Below are 22,593 nucleotides of genomic sequence, written 5' to 3' on the forward strand. Positions count from 1 at the left end.
AGAAAAAACATCCGAGTCTTCTGCCAAACAAAATACCTATAGAGTCCATGCTGATAAAATCAGAGGTTCAAAGGGAAGACATTTCTAATTCCCACAGCTCTTGAGAGTGTGTGCACAGCATGGAGCCAATGTTTTACCTGTGCTGCAGTTCTTGTACTTCTTGCTCTGGCCATGCAGGACCAATGCAAACACCACCAGAAGGATGAGGATCAGACTTGAGAGAGCCATCACCAGCAGAAACCACCACTCCTCATAGAAAGGGGCTTCTGTTTGCGCTGAAAGAGCAAAAAACAATACCAATTCCTCTTTATGCTCCTTCAAATTTTTCTCTTCTTCCCCACAGTGAACAATGCATCTGTAACAGTATTCAGGAGAGAGAGGTGTTCAAAGGAGGTAACATAGTCTTCTCTGCAGCCAGACTTTCAAGGGGCTTGCTGACACTTCTAAGATGGCATAGAGAACAGGAGCATATCATGGCTCCAACATCTCCCCAAGCATCTTTCACACACCCAGAGCAGCGCTCCAGAATTCCTTAGCTAAGAAGAATTTATCATCAAGTGAAGAGAGGGAGGTTTCTTCCCACAGCTCTGCACACCTACATTTCTTGACTACTGCGGTATGCTTAGTACTCCCTGGGTCAAAGGAACCACTAATATATCTGTCATGACCCACGATTATTCCACTTTTTAAGAGGCTTACCTCGCCAAAATGCCGCTCAGTGGCTCTTTGAGAAATACAGCTAGTGCCAGCGAACAAAGTACACTTGGTTCAGTGTCTTTCAGTACCTCCATTAACTCCCAACTTCTAACATTCACTGCTACTCTATATCATTTCCCCATCAGCTTAGCCAAGCCTGATGTGCAGCACATGAGTATCAATTCAGTTGCCTGGATTTTGTGTGATCGCAAGTCATTTCACCCCATTTGACCTCAATTGGAGACGTAAAATGATACTAACTTCCCCTTTCTGGAGTTATCTTGCCAGTCTTGTTTTAAAGTAATAAGTATTGTTATTTTCTTGCAGTGGTATTCTCTTTGTCAGCAACCCTCAGCTTTATGAAAAAATGCTGCCAGTGGAGCACAAGCCAGCACACTTTCCCTGTTGTCCATAAGGTAGAAGAACACCTGCTAGGAATGGGCGATGCCAGGAGACCAACTTCAACCCAAGCACTATCACTGAGCCCAGGCACTCTTTTTCCCTGACTGTCCTGAGCCCTGGATCTAAACGCAAGTCTGTTGTAAGCCTGATGATATGAGCTCAAATTTGTTCCAGATCACTGGGTATTCTGCAGCAGTGAAAAGTAGCCACAATCTTTCTTTGCTAGGAGGCCAGTCCAGGCCAATAAAGTCGTAAAGGCAAACTGCACAAGCCATGCTGGGCTGAGCAGATTCAGTGCAATTTATACCTCCCTGTGCTAGCTGAAGTGGCCAGCCTAAAATGCTTTATACTTTTATGACTGTGAATCTCAACAGAAACCTCTTACTTTCATGCAGCAATTTGAGATGAACACTGAAGCATCAAAAGGAGGTGAATTAAATAGTTCTGTTCAAGTGGAGAACTTACAAACAAGCAGTTTATTTATAAAAATCGTGACAAGGAGATGCATGCCCAGCTTCAGAGGAATATCTTCAGGAAAGGAAAGACTGACATGATTACTGACCCTTTACATTGTGTTACAGCCTCTGTGAAACCACAGATAGGAAAAACACTGACTCTTGGTGTTTGAAGTGGGTTGTCTATGTCCTTGTCCTGAAGGAGAAAAGCAAGGGTAGCACTCACACTGAAATCCATAGACAGCTCTCACAGGCTAAGTGGTTAATTGTGTAAGGACAAACACAGCCGTGATGGCGATAGCAGCATTTACTACTCTTGCCTGCTGGGTAACTGTTGAATGTTGTTTATGCTTTTCACTGGAGGAGTAAAGAGATAAAAGCCACTCCAGATACTGGAGCATTGCCAGGTTCTCAGGACTCTCCAGAATTTTGAATCACAAAGCCGCTTATCAGGTTCTTTTATTCCTCTTGTCTGTCTTTGCTGACACAGCAAGGATGAAACCTATTGCTCAAAACCAACCTGGAGTAGAGCTGTCTGTGCAAGGCTAGGAGGAGACCGAGGCAAAGCCGTCACGAGGGCAAGGTCTCCCACTTCACAACAGGCCACCGAACTCGAGCCACCCAGACGTGGCAAGTTGAGTGGAATTTGCTTTTAGAGGTATTGAAGTTCCTTCAGAAAATCAGAATGCTGGGCTGCTCAAAGGGATTTTGGAAGCGTGTTTAGGCCATGGCCCTATTTACTGGGAATAAGCATTGCAGGGATGGTGGGAAGAGCCCCAGAGCATCACCAATGAGCTGTTCTGATGAAGGGGGACTGGAGGTATCATACTGTACTGGAACTGTCAGAGCAGAGTATATCAGGAATAATTTTGTAAAACTTTTATATTTTTGAGAGCTACATACAAAATAACACAGAAAATGAGAAGAGAACCCTGGGAAAAAAAGAAGAAAGCAGAGCAAAGAAAACAACATACTAGGAAAGGAGAAAAAGCAAATTGTAGACTGTAAATTAGTCTTAGGGCAAGAGATCTTACATTTAAACACTCATGAAATTCCTGAGAAGGTCTTTTGTCAAACTTAAAAATGGCACACATGCATTTTTCCTCTTGAGAGTAAAGTATACAGTAATAACAAGCCTTGATTCACTACTATATTATTCTGGTTTTATCCTAGAACAACTGAAAACAAGCTGCCCTTGATTATTTGTTGCAACTAGAGAATCTGGGTTGTTTTCCCCCCCCTTCTTCCCCCAACCCTAAGAAATTCCACTGGAAAAGATATTAAAAAAAATTCATGATTACCTGATACTGCCACAGAGGGAACGCTTGGTTCTCCATAGCCAAATTCATTGACAGCCACCACACGAAATTCATAGCTCACACCCTGTTTCAGTTTGTCCAGGCCAACTGTGTAGGAGGTAGCACTGCGAGGGATGTCCTTCACAAACATATCCCACAGTCCTTCATCTAGGAAAGCAGCAAGGAGAGAAATGGCATGCGCTGTGTGACTTGGCACTTCCTTCTGCTCATTGGAAAAAATTGTCATTAATTGTGTATTTCAACCACAGGCAGTGGACATGCTTACCTGAAGGCTGCTCAGTGATACACACGGATGTCACAATGCCCTGCAAGACCCCATCTATAAAGGCATTTATTCATGATGGGGTCTTATAATAGCCCAGATGGAAGAGGTTTCCTCTAAAATCTGCGACCTGCACTGGCTAGAGCAGCTGCCAGCCATCTGGGTGCTTCCTGATCAGGTAAGGTCACCGCATCAGCACGCTTGTTATCTGACAGAGCAAGTAAACCCAAAGCAACCTGCTACATTAATGAGCCCTAATCACACAGGTTTTGCCTGCTTTTTACATTGCAAAACTGACTTTGCTATTGAAGTGTGTAGGCTAGGCTTTGCAAACTAATGTAAGATTTGGGTCTTGGTGGGAAGTACTGTGGCCTTGCATGAACTGGTGCCGGGTGGACTGGTGTCACCAGAGTGCTGCTTGCTTCACAATATCAACAGTGATGTGTCCTTCGCATCTGCTGGCCCGCAGCGTGGCACAGCCCGCAGAGCGCGACAGCCGGCACTGCGCTTCCGTGCCATGCATTTTTAAACAGGAATGAGTTTTTGTTTGTATTCTAAACCTCTCAAAGTTGTTAGAAGCGCAATGCCATTCTGATAAGAGCATTTCAGTAGGGTAATCTTGGTTCTCAGCAGCCACACTGACATTGATCCTGATGCACATCCTGACCAGGCACCATTCTGGTCCCTGATCCATACCCGTAATCTTATATTCACTTGACTACAATTGAAAGAACTTTCAACAAGATGGATGCTGTTACCAGTCAGAACAAAACCAACTATAATTAAAAATGTCAGTCAATAATTTTGAGTGCAGGAATCAAACATTAATCTAAACGGACTGCTTTTCAGTAACAATTGGTGCCCAGCACTTTTGCTGACAAAATGGAGTTACTGTCTACGCATGGGGCCAAACTCTCAGCTAGCCTGAGCCAGTGTAGTTATAGATCTGACCTCACAAGTATCCCATTGAGCTTTTACTTTTCAAAGCTGTTCAAAGCAATGCCTATTTTTCTCCTACAGCAACAGGAATATGATGATAACCTCTGCGTAGATAGGACTCCAGCGCAGGAGCTGCCTGCTTTGAAAGAAAGTCCTCTGCACTGTGAGATTCGAGCATCAGCATGACTTCTGCAGCTTGAGGTGTTATCAAGGTAACAATAAAGCAGGACCCAGCAGCACTACCCTCAGTGACTTTTTCTGCTGCTGCAATGTAAGGCAGGAATCTGTTCTCATTTGCTTCGCATTTACCTGAGTGTAAACTAATTGGAGTCACCGCAGTGGTTCCAGAATTGTGCTAGTGTAACAGAGCAAAATTTGGCCCTTAGCCTACTTCTGTGCAAAAGGGAATAGCAGCAAAGATGGATTGATTAACACTGCAGGTGCATTGCCATGTGAATGTTTTAACTTTGGCATCAGTAAATATTGGCTCAGTAATTTGTACTGTGCTGCACGTCTAGCAACACACACAATGACTAACAACCCCCAAACTACATCTTTTCTGATCATGAGGATTGGCAGTCTCAGTGGATGCAAAAAGCAGACTGAAATGTTATTGTTCCAGCTACATTTGAGAAATACCAAAGAACAATAAAAATAGGTAATTTTTCTGTCATGCTTAAAATTCAGACCAATACATTATTCACCAGCATGATCAGAGTATAATGAAGTTATCATAATGTACCATTGTTATGTATTAGTTGGATATTACAATGGCTATAAAACAAGAGATAAAATATTGACTTCCCTTTTACAGGGCAATAGAAGGCTAGATTATTTCTACCACATAAACTTACAATGTAATAAAAAGGGAGTTTGGGATTTAGATTCTCTGAAGAGGGTGGAGTGAGGGATGCATTTTCAAAGTTAGATTGTTGCAACCACCAATACTAGGAAGATGCATCTCAGACTATAAAATATTGCCATAATTGCTAGAATTGCCTGAGCTTTCATAAACACATTTGCAAACAGCAATAAGAGAATTTGAGCCCATTGTGAATTGTCTGAAAAGCAATTTGTTTGCATTGAAAGCCACTTAAATGGGGGAAGAAAAGGCAACAATAAAAATAAATGCTCAACACTCATTGCAACAAACACAACTGTTCACACACACACTTTCTCACTCATTTTCTCAAACCTATCAGGCTGCACAGTGCAGAACATCCAACAGACCAAGAAGTGTAAATTTAACCACTCTGTAAAGCTTGCAAAAGTTGGGAAAACTACCCTTGAGAAGTCAGCGTTGCACTTCCACCTCTCTGTCCCCTTGGCTATGGTGGCGATGGCGTGGGGCAGCAAAGGCTGCTGGTGGATGTTTCTCCAGAGGGACTCCTGTCTCACAGGGACACAGAGAGGCTATGGCTGGTGGCCATATCTTCTCTGACCCATCCCCCTTTGATTCATTAAAAGAATCTTTGCCCAAACTTTTTTTCTGGGGTAGGAAACAGGGCTTGGCCAAGATGGGACTCAGCATGTGATCCTTGGGATCCCAGGGAGGTGCTGATGCAGCTACAGTGGTCAGAAAACTGCAGGGTGGCAGCCTGAAAAGGGGGACATCCTTATGTCTGCCCCACTGCTGACTCCATGCAAATGCTATGAACAGTAGAGTCTGTGGCTTCTCAAGCCCTAGACATCAAGGTTTATAATTCCAGAGCCTCAATTAATTTATTTTCTCTCCATCTGGAATATTCAGGCCCTTCTTTGTAGACAGAGATCGCAATCAGATATATCCAAACTAAGAAAGCATTTTATTTCAGTGGTGAACTTTGAGATTAAATATTGAACACACACTTGTGAATTCATTCACTGCATCTCTTCTATCATCCCTCAAAACTAGGTTTGCTCTAAATGTTAGAAGTTCAGCTGAAAGAGAATTCATTAGAAGGTCACCTGTGATAGCAAAGATTGGCCTTTAAGTTCAGTAGAAAATCATTAGTACACTGTACACAGTATTTCCCACCCAGTTTTGGAAGAAAAGATGCACATGCTATGGTTGGGATATCAACTGGGCATTAACTTATAGAAATGGAGAAGAAAAGCATTTGCAACACTGGACTCCCACCAAGAGGTGCAAGGTGTCAGCCCCAGCCCGCTCCTGGTTAATGCCTGAGCGAGGCAGCACAGCTGGCAGCAGGGATGCACGCGTACTGCTTGCAAATGCTTTTCTTTCAATAACATCTGTCCTTTTCTTAATTTCATATTGCCTTTCACTCGGCTTCTTAAAAAAGGCCTAAATGTCTGATGGAAAAGGGAGGGCTCCTCAAAAAGGTTAATTTTTCTTTGCTTCCTGTTTCTATAAAGGCTTCACCAGGCCCTGCCCCAGCCTTATTTCCTGCTGGTGTGAGATTTGATCTTTATCCTCCAGCCTTGACTTCTCCACCCAATCTGGGAGTGAGGCACGTGCATGAGGAGATCTGAATGACAGGGGAACGTGAAACCACCTCTGACCTAACATGATGTCCCGCCTGCCCTGGCCACCCTCCCGGCCAGGCGCCGGCCATCCTGTGCTGCAGCCACACACAGCATCCACAGGCCAGCCTGGCTTCACAGGCAATTAATCGGGGATTCCACGCTGAATAAAACTGTCAGTCAGGAAGGAAGGCTCCCGGCTCTGCTAACTCAGGCCACTAATAAACAACTGCCATGCTGCAGCTGGGGAGATGGAAAGCTGTCAGTTATTTGGATCTTAAACACCAGCCTTCCCCTCTTAGAGTAAGAGGAGAGCCATGCTGTAAAACCTTCTCCTAATTACACATTAGGAGGTTTATGAGGGGAGAAGCTGCTGAGAGTTAAGGACTGTCTGAACGCAAGTAGTGTTCCTCCTACAGAGGACAAAATTAAAATGTGGGTGTATTTGTCAGAGGCAAAGGTCTGGATTATCATGCAAACTAGTGAAAGGACAGGAATGGGAAGTGAAAGCTGACAAACTGTCAGCCTTGGCATGTCGTTCGCGAGCAGAAGCAAACCAAAGGCGCCATGGCAGATGCCGGCAATGCAGCTGCACCCTTCAGGTTGAATTTACTGACTTCTGCTGGTTTGTGTCCATGTTTGACACTGCACTCCCTCATTTGTTTAAAAATAAATAGAAAAGGAAGAAAACATAAAAACACTACTCAAGACACCAGAAAGGAAACTAAAGTGAGATCTGCCCTCAGGGTGCTGGAAGTGAAACCTAGCATTTCTAGGAAGAACAATCCCCACTCCAAGTAGACAGGTTCTTCCCCAAAACGTCTTCATGGAACTGATCATCTCGGGGAGCTAAAGGAAACAGTTTATTGACTTGTCTGTGACCTAAACTCATGATTTGTGGCTGATCTGAGGTTTACTGGCCTGTTCATGCCAGTCAGGGTGCTAGAAATACTACTATTGGAAACACGTTAAGATGCAATTCTCCCCCGCTGGGCTTAAGTCATCCCCTGCTTGGGAAAAGCAGACAAACAAAATCCAAAATGCATGCATGGGGAGAGGAAGCAGAAGAGGAAATCTCTTATCAGCTTGTCCTGGGACAGAGGCTTTTCCTGAAGTGACACAAGCCATGAAGCAGATTGACTGAACACCTACACGGCTGCCCTGCAGCTGAAGATGACTGCAGCAGGCCAACACATGCATGAAGGTCTCATGCTGGCAGTTACATATTCATGTGCACTCCTGGCAGTGTGGATCCCCAGGACATTATGCAGAAACACCGTCTCTGTAGACAGGGACAGTTGGGAGGCAAGTCTATGTGAGACTGCTTGGTACTTTAGAGGCCACGTGCCCACCATTAAAGCACAGTACAGAGAGGAGCACTGGATGCAGCATGGAGTTGGGAAAAGAGGGGTGAAATCAACCTCTCCACTCCTTCCAGCAGCACTGGGAACCTTAACATCATTGTGCCATTTCTGTCTTTTCCTCTGTACGTAAAGTCTGAGGACACGATCTAATACCCATTCCTTAGCCAGCCTAGTTGATGTCTAGGGAGTGCTTACGATGGCAGTGACAGAGGCTGCTTAATTGCATTTCTTGTAATGCACAAGGAACTAAACTGGAATTCATTTCTCCAGGGACAGAGAAGTTGAAGGAAAAGAAAAACTCTTCTGTTTCTGTAATGTCTTCCTCTAGCACAGATCACTCTGCAAAAAATATTGGTTTGCGTGCTCCATCCCCGTGTCTGAGTATATTCAAAATGCAGAGGATATAGTCAGCCTGGTCACCATCCATAAATCCGGGAGAGAAACAGGGAGACTAAATGAACAATCTCAGCTGCCTGCTGCCACCATTGCTAAACCCAGCAGGGCAGCTGGAGCCCTGGGAGACACAGCAGGGTACCAAAAAATTCAAAGGGAAGTGACAAAAGGGAGTAGGGTTTGCCATTTCTGACAGAAAGCCACCCTCTTACTCTGATGGAAGAGTCTTGGCAGGGAGCTACAGCAGGGAAAATGAGATGATACAGCATTTAACGTTTGGGGTAATGAGGCCTATAATAGATGACACTTGAGATGTGAAACACTAAGGTAGTGGTATTGCATTTAAATATTGGCAACAAGCTAAAGCTTTTCATCTGTCTGTCCAAAGCCCCTTCTTTTAATCTCAGATGGATGAATATATCTTTTCCTTCCTTGATTTTATGTGAAGGGCACAAGTCAACTGCTCTTCTCTTGGACAACAACTCCTTAAAAACAAAGGTTGCTCCAATCCACATTCTACTACCCATATAAATCAACATGCAGAAGCAAATTCTTAGAACTATATTAAAACAGAAGCTGCTCTGAATGACCAGCCCTGACAGAAGGAATTAGTTCCCTGCTTTTGTTAAGCTCGTAATTCAGATTTCAAACTCCTCCGTGCAGAGATGAGGAAGAAAAGAGGCACAGAAAGGAAGCTGACGCTTGGGCGAAATAAGCAAACGTTCCAATTAGCCTGTCTCCTCTCCTGGATCACATTTCACGCTTCCTACAGCTGCAACCAGAAGGAAGGATGAGAATCCAGCATACAAATGCCTAGTTCATTTGCTACAGCAGCATGAATAGGATTAAAATAATCTGAAGAGGAATTAAATGCCTCAACAGTCAGGTTGCAAGAGCGGGAGAATAAGACCTCTTCTGTGTGTTTCCAGGATCAGTGGAGTGGGGCCAGCAGGAGTGACCCAGGGTTAATGCAGCTCAGACCTGCCTTGGAGAGACTATTTTCTTCATACTCAAAATGAGTGGGCCACAAATCATACATCCTTAGCCATGAACTGCAAAATGTTTGGTAAGAGAAGCCCAGGAACATCGGATGAGTTTGCAGTGTCACTACTCACACAAGTTGAATTTCCAGCTTGCAGACAATCTGTACATGGGCTGCAGGTTTCCCTCTAAAATACTCTTACTCAAAAAACCGTGTTTGGGCAAATATAAACTGGTAAGTGAACTTCAATGAACAGTTTTGGTTTGACTTGCTATCTAAACAATGCTGTTCAAATAAGACATAGTATTTTCTACCTATGAAGAAATAAGGGCAGAAATCAGTAAACTGAGGTAAGGGAAATAGAAGCACAGTGGTGTCATGCCTCTAATTAAAAAAAATCTTGATCACTCTGGGAAAATACAGTGCTTTGAGAAGGTACACATTTCCCTTGACTTTGTTTTGAAAACAGTTGTCAAGTTAAATGATAGAAATAAGGAAGAAATTTTAGGGCCACAGCAGAGCCTCACCACAGAGCAAATTCTATCAGAGGCAGGTATGGAAATCTGCATCTTCAGTGACGATCACACAAACGCAGGCAATAATTTTGTTACTGGTCTGGTTAAACGTAATCAAAATAATTGGTTTTAAATGCAACGTTACATTCAAGACACATACAAGAAACAGGATCCTTTATATAATCAAACAGATAAGCATTCATTTAATCAATATATAATCAAGCAATGAGCAAGCACCTAGAAGTAAAAAAAGGAAAAAACAGGCAGCCAACATGGATATGTCAAGTATAAATCATGTCTAATTTCTTTCTGTGACAGAGTAGCAGACCTTGTCAATAGAGGAGAAAGAGCAGACATCATCTATCCTGACTTCAGCAAAGCTTTTGACATCGTGACATTCAAACACGGCCTATGTGAAACAAGTATCTGGTAGATGCATCACTGGCTAGAAAACTGTACTCGGTGAATGGTTATCAACATTTGCTGTCAGAGTGGAGGGAAATTATCAAGTGAGATTACACAGGGGTCTGGCAGCATTCACTGTTTTTTCTTAATGACTTGGTTACCAGAAAGTGTGCGCTTATTGAATTTGTCAGGGGTAACCAAGCTGGGAGAGGCTGTGGACAGGCTGGAGCATACGCCTACTTTTAAAATTACCTTGTCTAACTTGGGAAATATTCTGGAAAAAGCAGAGAGCAGCTTCAGTAAAATGAAAATCCCAGAAGCAAAGGAGCTCTGAGAAAGCACCAAGAAAAACTGTGGTGATGAGGGGATTCCTTTTCCCCCTCTAATGCCCTCCCCCTGCAGAATAAATGCAGAAAGTGATGTGTATGTGGTACTAAAGTCCTGGGCCCCCTATTATTAACAGTAAAACAATAATTAGCTGCTGTGTTCTGCTGCAGAAGAGGACAGATTTCTATCTGTGGTCCTCAAACTACAGCTTGCAAGTACTTATTAGTCCTTGTGCACGAAAGACGCTGTAAGCATTTAAGTGAGTTTTAATTATTAACTATATTAGCTCATCAGTTGGATGATTTACCAGTGATATAGCACAGTGAAAGCCAGAGCACTCAGGGTAATTTTCTGTGACTATTCCTAAACAGGAGAAAATGTGCTAAACCACATAATAAACCAGCAACAGTTTAATACTGGCTGGCGATGGCGTTCTCTCACAAAATCCCATTACCTTACTGGAACGAGAAACAACCTCTCCATTGTGGGATGGCTTTCAGCATGGACTGAAAGAAGGGAACTCATTACATCAAGCTCTTTGTGTTTCCCACAGCTTACCTGAGGGTCGTGCCTCTATAATGTAGCCAGTTGTGGGTTTTTCTCCTGGATCTCCCTCAGTCCATTGTAGCGTCAGCCCAGAAGCAGATTTTGTCACCAGAATTTCCTGAGGGGAGCCGGGAGACCCTGAAGGATGAAACAAGGTTAACAAATGATTGTGGTATCACAGACAGACTGCAGTATTCTCCATTTCTTCTACTGGTATAGGGGAAAAAATTATCTAGAAATATTGGTCAACATATAGGCAGCTCAGTGGGCTAGTAACCTAAATTTTCCACTTATTCTCACACCAGCGGTCATGTATCAATGGCTGGGTTTTACAATTACCTGTGTTAAGAAGGAAAGAGTAAAACCACTCTCATTTTAACCATTAACATATCTGCAGCGTTTGCACATTGCCACTGCTATTTCTGACTTGAGAGGTGAAGCCAGCCTCCAAGTTTCAGGGAGAGGTTTGCGGGGACAGCTGCCTGCCCATCCGCTTGGGAAGATGCCATGGCCATGCTAGAGAGGATTCCTGCTTTATACTGTCTGTGGTGGAGGGCATGAGAGTTAAACTGTGGATCCACAGTGCCGCTGTCCCAGATAATGGCTGTGGAGCTAATGAAAGCTTGCTGGCACTCAGAAGGGTGGAATTGCCAGATGTGGCTCTGATGGAGGGAGCAAATATTTCCCTGAGCTGGAAAAGAAGCAAAAATCAGAAATGCCACCACTGCATTGATGTTCTGTGATTTACTGGACAGGGTTATATCATTTGGAGGGCATTTACCTTGTTAGATTATCTGTTTATCAAAATCACTGATCAAATAAGAGAACAAACTCTTTTGGTACACACATTGAACCAAGCTGGTGTTCAGCCTGTAGCTCCTCTTGATATATCAGGAAATTTGCAGACCTCTCCCTCTGCATAAGCCAAAGTGTCAGGAGAGAATAATTGTAAATTCTTTCTGGCTTTACATCCAGGAACCTCGGCTGGTTTCAGCAGAGTTATTCCAGTTCTGACTCCACCACATAGCAGTACAGTCAGAATTATGCGCTGTGCTCTAAGGCTGCAGCTGTGAAATCCCTGGCTAGCCCGTTTGAGTTATGATTTATTAACACTGTTTTGTTTATTCACATCAGACTTCTAGATTTCAGGAAAAAAGGAAACATGTTTTTCATGAGCAGTTGTGAAACCCACTGAATCATGTCCTGAGCTCCTGTGACTCAACTTCTCCTTGGCTAGGAAATTCATGTGAAGCCCTGAGTGCACTATTTCCCGCTGTTGGATCATGTTTGTATAACTGATTTGGCTTGCGACATGCTTTTATGGTTCCACTTACCTTCTGCTGGCCCAGCTGTGACATTGGCTTGCAGTTCAGGTCCATAGGCGATGGTTCGGGCTTGCACTCTGAATAAATAGGTCATGCCCTTGGTGAGATCTCGGACCTTCAACCAGCGCTGCCAGTTCCCTTTAATGTCCACGGTCACCACCTTACTCACCCCTAGAACAGCCATGCAGATTAAAAAATAAGAGAAGGTTGCAATGCAAAAGAAGAAATCAAGTGGAGCTTATTACATCTAGATGGTAAGTAAAATTATCTAACAGTTTGCTAAGAAAGTATTTCTTACAATTAGCAGGAGTTTAAGTAGTGATAATAGCCAATTTTCAGCACTGATAAGTATAATTACAGTTTAAGCTTGATAAGTGGGTACTGACAAGAAAAAAACCTTACAACACAACTGGGAAATTACCAAGAGACTACACGCAACTTCACTAATTACTCTGGGAAGAAAGGAGGAGGTAAACGAAGAGGACTGCACGTTGCAGACTGCTTCCTAAGCAAGCATTTCTCCACTGCTGCTTTGCCAAGTAACCTGCAACATTGCCTGGAGGAGGAAACAAGGGCCAGGTTCTTTCATGTTGTCCTGTCATTTCCACCATTACCAAGTGAATGCAGAATGAAGGATGTGTATCTCACAGGTAACTTGTGGGTATAAATGCCACTTCAACAGGGGATGCAATCAAAGCACTATTAGCTTGGACAAGTCTGAAGTTGTGACTTGTGTTTCACTCTTCTCACTCTCTAAGAATTTTTCTCACACAGATGAATTAAAACCAGTGCTGTTTCCTTCATCAAGGCTCATAGCTAGTTTCAGGTTTAGGTCCTCAGTGCTGCATAAAGGGCAGAGTGGTAATGAGTGCTTTGAAAACAAAAATTCTAGTTCTCAGTTAAATTTTCTAAAAGTAAGTCAATGGAAATAATTTGATTTATAAAATATTTTACAGAACAGAAAGTTCAAATTTACAGAGCCCTTTTGGCATTTTTCTGGTTCTGTAGATGTACATAACACATTTCAAACCAAGAAGATAGGAAGTGGGAGAATGTTCTTCCCACTAGAGAAGGCTGCTTGATAGTTTATCTTTCCAGAAAAATGCAGAAGGAAGATGTTTTTCAATCCAGATGCTTATTTTATGCAAATCAAGATGATGCTTTCAGTTTTTATCAGTTAAATAAAGAATAATGTCCACGCAATTTCTGTTCAAAGTTTTCTCCCAGATACAATTTATAACTGCAGGAATCTTTCCTTGGTTAACGAGGAAGCAGTAAAAGGGCTCCCTCCTTCCCTAGGTGTACTATTTCATTTCTCTGAGACAAATCAGGAAGCATTTGTCATTTTGAAGTTATGTTCCAAAAGAAAGGAACTGTTAAAAAAGGCTCCAGGGCAATTTTGTTGTCTATTACTGTGTAAAACATAACATGGTAAAGCTTAAACAATAAAAGGTCAAAGAGGGAGAAGGCTGTGCTAAAGAACAGATCACAGTTAGAAAGTTTTGCAAAATGTGCAGGTTTTAAGTGGTGGCTTGTGAGTGGGAAGGCAGGAGGTGTCACAACGGTGAGGATGCTCAGCCAAAAATCATGGATGGGTGCAAAGTCAAAAGATGCAGGAAAAAAGCTCCAGGGGTCTGGTCCATCCATGTTGTTGCACTGTAGTGCTGGCACGGAGGAACGTGAGACCTGGGGCTGGAAGGACCCTCCGGGATCGTGGGGTCTGGCAGCTGCTGGCCCCACAAGCCTCGCTACCTGCTTTCAGCACCATTACGTGCTCCATCTTCAAATAAGTTTGGCTTGCCTTGCTCTCTAAATAAAGGAGCATGGCTTTTCTATCAGAGGAAAATGATGGCATCGAGGGAGGGATTACTTACCACGGTGGGAGAATAAATACGTTTGGTGAAAGAAAAATGTTGGCACGAGAGCAAATGGGTGGAAACTGGGAAATAAATTTTGGCAAAAATTTAGAATCTGAGGAAAAGCCCTCCATAACCTCCCTGCTCGCATCAGAAATCTTCTGCTGGGGAAGGAGAGACAAACTGGAGTCAGAGATAGCACAGGCAGATGTGGGGGAGAGAAGAAAAGAAAACAAAGAATCTGAGGATGTTAAGTCAAATGCATACAGAGAAAACATGATCTGACACGTCCATATTTTCAGGGGAAAAAATGTATTCTTAAACACTATGTAGGAATGAATAAAAGGCAGGAAATGCCCAAACAGCCTGAACATCCTGCATACCCTGTGCACATTTCTTGGTCAGAATTAGAAATGCTTTCTGCATTAGTTGTTTGTGCTCAAACCTGCCAGCCGTAAAGGCTGAAAGTGCTTTTATTCTCGTGTTTTCATTCCTGAATATAACTTCCTCAGTGCATGAGACATGGATATTCAGACAATATAGATCTTTATTCCTTACAGAAGAAGCAAATACGAGTGATTGATATCCTTATTTCTTTGAAAAAGAGTTTAAAATGGATTGGCAATGGCTGAAATTACTCTCCCTGCTGTCACACTACCAAAGTTGGACATCCTATTGAACTATTGGTGATCTACCAGGAATATGAAAATATTAATAAGACCATCCACAAACTGTAATCTTTTCTAATTCACCTTTGGAATGAATTTACATTTGTTTTCAGAGAAATTGCCAAATCCTTCTCCGTTGCTGTTCTGGCAAATTAATGAAACATTTGTGGCCACCACATTGTTGTGGTCCAGCTTAAATCTGGTGCTGGGTTAAAAATGCTACTTGAAAACTCCATGTAAACAGACACAACTAAATCTCTATCTCAGTTATTCTCCCCTGTCAAAAGCAGCAGCGGTACCAGTGATGACTAGTACATTTGATGCCCAGGCAATCTTTGCGATAACAGAAGTGACACATGATGTGATAAGCAACACAAATGTGTCTGACGACTATTCTGGGATGGAGCCTACTCAGCAATTTCAAAGCGCAAAGCGGGGAGACAATCAGGCACTCTCAGGCTGAGTTTCCTCTTTGTCCATACCAGGTAACGATGGCCATAAAATGACTTTTCAAATCACACAGAATATAGTTTGTGCAAGAAAATGAGAGAGAACAGACAAAAGCTATGTTCCACAATATTATAGTTTGCTGAACAGTTTTGGCAAAAGTGGAATTGTTTTACTTACCCTCTGCCACCTGGCTTCTCTTGGAAAACAGCAGAGAACAAGTAGGAAATTGGGCAGAGATAAAAGATACTACAGTACTTTTCTGTCATTTCCCCATGAATATGTATGATCGGAGGTCTTTCTTACCCTGGACGGGAGCCAAAGGCTCATAGACTACTCGATAACCCTGCAGGACTCCATTTGCTGCTGTCGGCTCGCCCCAAGACACATTGAGTGTAGTGCAAGTGATTTCAGAGAACGCCAAGAAGCTGGGAGCACTGGGTGCTGAAAGGATTACAAAGAGATTGAATTGCAGTAGCAGTAGTCAATCTGATATACATATATATTATAAAACATTGGTTTATTTTCCCAGCCTAAATCTAAAGGTAACAAGCTGAGAATGGGATCTGTCAATTGTATCCCAATGTCCTGTAATCAGTCAGAAAACGCAATCTGTCTGAAAAAAAGCAGCCTCTCAGCTGCAAAGCTTAACCTCAAAAGCAAGCAGGGAGATAGGACAGAAGGGAAAGACCCTCAGAAGGGTGCTGCGTGAGCATACAGCCCGAGTGCACACCTTCTCTTCACAGCCAGCACCAAGGGCATTGCCTTCAGCCTGTGCTGGAGCGCTCCCACCACGGACACGTCCAGCACAGAGACAGCTCAGTCTGCCTGCATGGCTGCTGATCCAGCTTTTTTTTTTTTTTTTTTAAAAAAAGAGAAATTATAAAAAGCACAATAATTCTCTCACAGGACTGTTTGGGCAATTTTCACGCACTGGAGATGAGTTCCTTTAGGTTTTCAGATGTCATAGCAGAGGCCACAAACAGACCCACAGTTTCTTTTTGGACCTTGTGAAGGGACTGGTCCTTCTGCCAGTCCATTCTTATTTCTGCTGTATCACTCCCTTTCCCACATGGTCCACTTATTTGATCCCTTTTTTTCCCCTCCAAGACCATTACAATGTAATGACCCATCCAAAACCTAAATCTAAACACCAGTGCCCTCCTGCATCCACCCATTTCCCTTAGCCACTGCCCAGTTACATGCTGGTCACTGCCAAGCCTGTGCTTTGAGACAAGACAACAATCCCGTACCCGCCTGGTGTGTCCTGCCCTGTGACGGGCTGCTCCTGGGGCCGTCCCCAGCTGCGTTGAAAGCGGAGATGCAGACCATGTACTGCGTGTGGCTGGTCAGATTTTTGAGCCGGACTGTTGTCTCTGGGAGGAAAAGGACCTTCACTTTCTCCGTGTCATTTTGGATGTCGCTCTCCCAGTAATAAATCTGTTGGGACAGTGAGATGTTTTACTGTATCCTACAACTTGAAAATATCTGGGCAATCCAGCTATGAAAGATCAGGAAGATGGTGCAGTCTTGCTCTGTACTCCTCCATTAAATGGCATACTAACGCTTTTCACCACATACTCAATCTTTTCTCTTCCTTTGGCAAATTCCCCTGAGTCCGGTGACCAAGTAGCTGAGTACATCACTCAAAAATAGAGCACAGGCTGAAGAATATGGCCTAATGACAGCAGATATGAGCTGCCAGAGTTCAGCAACGAGAGGTCAGTTTTTAAATTCTCCCTGAACTGCTAGCTGCCTGTCAGCACTGGCATCCTGATATGATGGTCCATAATTCGTCTCTGTATGCACACAATGGTTTCACAGACAGACAAGCAAATGTCTTCCTGAAGAGGGTAATAAAGACTTTCCCTAAAGTTCCTTGAGATACATTTCCCCATTCTTCCCTTACATAATTTTTAATCCTGATGCCATAAAATTAGGCTTTGGAGAAGTCATTTCCAAGAGGAAAAGTGGTGCCAGCCCTACTTATTGGACAGGCCTGGCAGCAAGAGCATTACAACAGGCCAAAGCAAGCCAGAAAGTTGAGAGAATGAGCCAAGGCAAGACTCCACCTTGGCTCTGCAAGCCAAGCTGTTAGAGCCATCTATATACGTACAAAAGGAAAAGAACATGAATTGATATATAAGGATGCTTGTAACTGCCAAGAAGGGATGCCAGATTATTCACATTGGCTTGGCTTTTCTTCGCTTATGGACCTAAATTCATGGACAGAGGCAGAGCCAGACACTGAACCCAAGCCAAGCCCCAGTGTTTGTAGACTTGCCCATTTCCACTCTCTAAGGGTCCATTCTCATGCTGGAGAAGCTAAACAACATGCCTCCGCAACGTGCTCATCTCCCGTGAACCAAACACAATTAATACTCTGATTTAATTTTGTTAAAGTTAAGGAAATGAAATAATTCTTCTGAAATCTGACCTGGCTCAGGCTTCTAGCTTGGAAAAAGTTCTGCTTTTCCTAATGGCTTGTAACATTTGATAGATAGAAAGCTCAGTTAATTTTCTTCAATACATATCTTGCCCCTAGCTCTTGTGTGTCTGTTGCTTTTTGGAGCAGATATGTTGCCCGCATAAGTGGAGCTACCTCCTTATCTGCATACCCTGCTTCCCCATGCTCTCCTTCTCCACAAATAGCAACACACTTTTCCTTTTCTTCCCCCGCAATCTCATTCTCTTTCTTTTGGTTTAGGGACTTAGTGTCATTTCTGTACTGCAGTCTGAATGCTGTTTTAATTTGCCTTATGCAGTGAGGGCAACTGTAGTTCATAGAGCTATCTCACAAGTAATGGCAATGCCAAGCAAGATAAATGAAATCAGTAGGAACAGGAGGATTGCCTTGTAGCCTTGGATGTTCCCATTTTGGCTGTCGGCAGGAGGGGGGTCCCAGGTGAGCTCCAGCTGGCTTGCAGAAAGGGAGTTTACTTGGATGTTCTGTGGGGCCAGAGCTGGTGCTAGAGAGAAAGGAGGACAGAAGAATTAATAGTGACAAGCAGAACTAGTTCATATCCAGGTTGCAGTTTTCCATTTGCAGAAGGACCCAAGACAGACTGTTCACACCACAAGTCAGCTAACAGAGTCAGCCCTGGAGGTATCCATAGCACCGGGAAATCTCAGCACCCATGGACTGAGGAGCAGCCGAGCCTCTGGACGTGGTTACGTCCTGTCCCACACAGACTGGGGTAGACATTGAACCAACTCAATCCTGCTAGCAGCTTTGGAAAAGAAAGGAGAATTTTGTCTTCATTCTACAGTAACGTTTGGGGCTTGCCTTTGGCAGTGACACTGCGCTCCTGACCGACAGCTCCTGACAGTAACTGGGAGCAAGGCAGCCCCTTGCTGCCGTCAGCCTGGCCTCCCACTCAGCAGCGGGTCTTTATAACAGCCTGTCTTCAAGGCTCCAGGACTTAGGGCCAAAATACTGTCTAAAATTACCTCCAAACCCAGTCAGACACTAATCAATTCAACTAATATTTTATGTATGACAAAATCACTTTTAGTTTGCTACTTGTTAGCTCTGTTTTGATTATACCTTCACATATACATGCTGGCTGTCTTTGGCTCCTGATGGCATTTCTTCTTTGCATTGTGCTTTGCTAGAAAACTAATCTTTGAGTGCACCTGGGTCACACCATCCTTCCCTTTGTCAGGATCTACCTTGGTGCAGGTGGATTTTCTTCCCCAGTGGCTAGCAGGAATGGTCTGTTTTCCCGACCTGCTGTCTCTGCCTCCGGCAGGTCTTAACAAAACAGCACATGTTCTGTTTACAGAAGAGGTGCCGAAGCGTGTCCAGTTCAAACTCCAGAAGCAGGAAGAAAAAAGCAGGGCAAAGGGTACACTTCTCCATTCACCATGTTCACGGTGACATAGCCTTCACCCAGACCACCTGAGAAAGCTGCCTCTTTTCTCTCTGCCCCTTTATGGGCCATAAATAGAAGTGATAAAACATTCACTACTCGAGTCAGATAGCCCTGGTTATCTGTTCCTCTGGGGACTTCTTTCTTCAGAGAGAATGACCTTCATAAGTCACACTTTTCTACCAATAGTCCCTCCCCCCAGAGTTATAAAATAAAATAGTAATTAACACCCACTCAGCCTGACACCAACTATTTATTTTGTTCTAACTGTGTGGTTTCCATATTATCACTGCCCACCCTGCCGTTAATGGAAATGTTAATAACCAGCGCCAGGTTGTTGTGACAGATGCTTGGGCTCATTATCAGAAATTCTTATTTACCGCTCCATTAAACGACAGAATCGCACAAAAAAACAATTCAATCAAAACTAACTGGAGGAATTTTAACAGCCACATTAATAATCCAAAACATAAATAAAGTTAATGTCTTTTGCATGTTTGCCATCGGCAACTCTATTACAAAATTATTGCTGTACAATTAAAACGTGAAAGGCAAAATTGAAAATAGCCTTTATCCCAGTGCTCAGTTAAAACTATTTGTTTATCATATTTTTTGCTTCCTTTTTGGCTGGATGTAGCGAATGCAAGAGGTGACAGTGACCATCAGTAAAATACAGCTTGTTCACAGGGGTGCCCTCGTCTCGCTGCTGCCCCGTCTCCTGCACTTTGCGGAGGAGTGAAGGGAGCAGCTAAACTGGCTGGCTGTGTTCAGGCACTGTTCTGCTAAGGACCAAGAATCTCAAAATTTTGAGACTTTCACATCACACATTAGAGAGGCCAAACTGATCACACAGTACAAACCTGAAAATACATCTTGGAGATTTGCAGATGATGACATGCTCAGGGAAACAGGAATACGTACAATCACAGAAGAAAATGGATCACTTTAACAATGTATTTTGTTTCTAGGTAGTGACACTACTGTCTGTCCTGAGTTGACAGCTTCAAAGTGCTCTCAATACCCAGGTCTGAAGCAGCATCTTCAACAGCTTTTTTCTTTGGATCCCGTGTGCCAGCCTGCAGCAATTGCCGCTTCCGAGATGCGACCATTAGAAGAGCCAGAGTGCGCAGCCTGCCGCCAGAAAAACACCGCTTTTCCTCAAACCCTTTTTGGACCACGTCTAAGAACCACAATGGTTAAAAACTGCCAACGATCATTCTCCACTGACACTCCCGCTGCTGGAGTTGCACTTTTGCTGGCACAGCGGTGGAAAATTTCATGGGAGGAAAAAAAAAAAATGATTATGTGGAAAAAGACATTTCACTACCCCAGAGCCTCGACGAGATGCAAATTGTTTGGTTTTGTGCCCTGTGAGTCTGTCTCTCTGTTCAACTTTCAAAGGCTGATGTGTCCCTCCTCTTCTAAGCACAGATTTCTTGTTGACAGCAAGGGACAGGAGAAAAGTGCTGCTGATGCTTGATGTGGCTCTGTGCAGACAGCACGTTACATTAAGGGTGAAATGAAACACTTCAAAAAGAAGGAAACACATCCCTAAAGACTCTACCTGTTTGAAACCCCAAACCATTCACTGAATGTATGGACAGCCTGTGCCAATAAAAGCAAGTGTATTTTAAAGGTGAATTCAAAAGCCTTTTACCTTCTAGGAATGCAGTTCAAGATTACTGAGCTCTGAATTTTTTCATGGCTGTTGAAATCACAAATACATAAAAGGCAAGGTTAAAGCTGCATACCTCACACTGCTTTAGGTGTTAGTGACATTATCAACTAGAGCAGGAATGACACAGACCCCCGAGGGTCCAAACTGGCTCTTGGCAGGTAGAAAGCATTTCACGTTCCCTGAAAAAAATGTATGTATTCATGAAGTCTAATTCTGTGTCTAATCCTGCCTTGAAATCTTATGCAGGTATTTGTAAACATTTCTCTTCTTATCTGATTTCAATTCACATTTGAGATTGTCTCCTTGAAACTCTCAGCCAAAACGTAAGAAGAAAGGCTGAGCATGTTGTATAGTAATTAGTAAAAAAACCCATCATCATCTATGGACTGGGATGATGTTGGCAGGATCACGTAAAGGCAACAAATCTATCTGGAAATTCAAGAGAAAGTCAAAATGAGCCCATGAATAAAGTTACACATCTAAATCCACATTTAAACATATCAGTGCCCTCATTTTCCAGTCATACTGAACAGTCTCTGCTCACACTGCAGTCAATTTGAGCTTGCAAATGCTTATAACCTTTAAAGAGAAGGTGCTTAAAATCCCCAGTGGCCTGCCTGCACCAGAGCTCCGTGCTTTGCAGAGGGTTCACGTTAGTTTTTCTCACTGCTTGCTTGGGATATTTGCTCTCTGGGCTGTGTGGCACTGAGAGCTTTTCATCAATATGAAACTATTATTCCTTTTCTTAGTGACAGTTGCCACGATGCTCTGTAGAACACGTAGGCTACAAATCCTTGTGATTCATTGGGTAAACTTAATAACTGTTTTTATGAAGCATTCCTTGCTGCTCTTACATCTGCTCCAATTTCTGGGTAGCAAAGGATTTCTCCTCTACTGACTTTCTAATTGTTTCTCTAATGCCAGTATTATGTCAGGAAATTCACAGACAAGCCTGGGACAAGATTCCCCAGTACTCATGCCATTTAAATAAACATGCAGGCAAAAAATGAGGAGAAAAATGCAGTGAAAGAGACTGAAGATTTTCTGTGCATCAGCTTGATCCCACAGTTCCAAACAATCCCAAGCAAATTTCTGTTTTGTAAAGACCTCTGATCCTTTTCTATCTAGCAAGCATTTTCCCCTCAGTTCATCAAAGCATGCTTTTGTGAACATGCCTGCTTTTATTCCCTAGTAATCAATATATTTGCATTTTGGTGTTAGCACCTAGAGGCCAGAATCTCATTGCACAATGTGTTGCATAAACACAGAACAAAGAGACAGCTCCAGGCCCAAAAAGCCTCTAATCTGTATGTCTACACATTATAATGGAGGGGTGGTGGCAGCATGTTCTGACGTATCAGCCATAATCTTATCTACCTAGTGAGCAACAACAAGAGAGAAGACACAGCAATATTCAATGTAGCATGTGCTGACAATTAAAGCGTGCACAGGCAGCACCTCCAAAGTTTACACACTGGTTCCTGGCACACAGAGTCATGGAAAATAGAGCTGGAAAGGATTTGGAGAGGGCTCAGACAAGCCATCCTCCTGCGTCACACCGGGATAAACTCAGCTGGTCAGCTGTTTGTGTAATCTTGATCACTGACCTCTTTCCAGATTCCCCTGTCCTCCCCACACAAACTCTGCCAGCATATCCCTATTTTAATAACTCTTAA

The 22,593-nt window shown here is 43.3% G+C and overlaps 1 protein-coding gene and 1 long non-coding RNA gene across 4 annotated transcripts in view; one reads left to right on the top strand and one right to left on the bottom strand.

Annotated features, from left to right (window-relative positions):
* SDK1 (sidekick cell adhesion molecule 1) overlaps window positions 1–22,593 on the bottom strand; it is a 416,682-nt gene that overhangs the window by 15,320 nt on the left and 378,769 nt on the right. For all 3 annotated transcript variants that reach the window (XM_074840972.1, XM_074840973.1, XM_074840971.1), the window contains 7 exons: window positions 18,221–18,336; window positions 16,621–16,807; window positions 15,674–15,811; window positions 12,406–12,567; window positions 11,084–11,209; window positions 2,855–3,019; window positions 138–275 (listed from right to left, as the gene is read on the bottom strand). In XM_074840972.1, the coding sequence (XP_074697073.1) occupies window positions 138–275; window positions 2,855–3,019; window positions 11,084–11,209; window positions 12,406–12,567; window positions 15,674–15,811; window positions 16,621–16,807; window positions 18,221–18,336 (1,032 nt within the window). The remainder of the gene's footprint in view (window positions 1–137; window positions 276–2,854; window positions 3,020–11,083; window positions 11,210–12,405; window positions 12,568–15,673; window positions 15,812–16,620; window positions 16,808–18,220; window positions 18,337–22,593) is intronic.
* LOC141930305 (uncharacterized) lies at window positions 12,526–20,874 on the top strand. The gene is made up of 2 exons (XR_012625255.1): window positions 12,526–12,650; window positions 20,208–20,874. It is a non-coding gene; the product is annotated as an uncharacterized LOC141930305 (long non-coding RNA).

The sequence above is a fragment of the Strix aluco genome, chromosome 15, assembly GCF_031877795.1.
Source record: "Strix aluco isolate bStrAlu1 chromosome 15, bStrAlu1.hap1, whole genome shotgun sequence".
Classification (NCBI taxonomy): domain Eukaryota; kingdom Metazoa; phylum Chordata; class Aves; order Strigiformes; family Strigidae; genus Strix; species Strix aluco.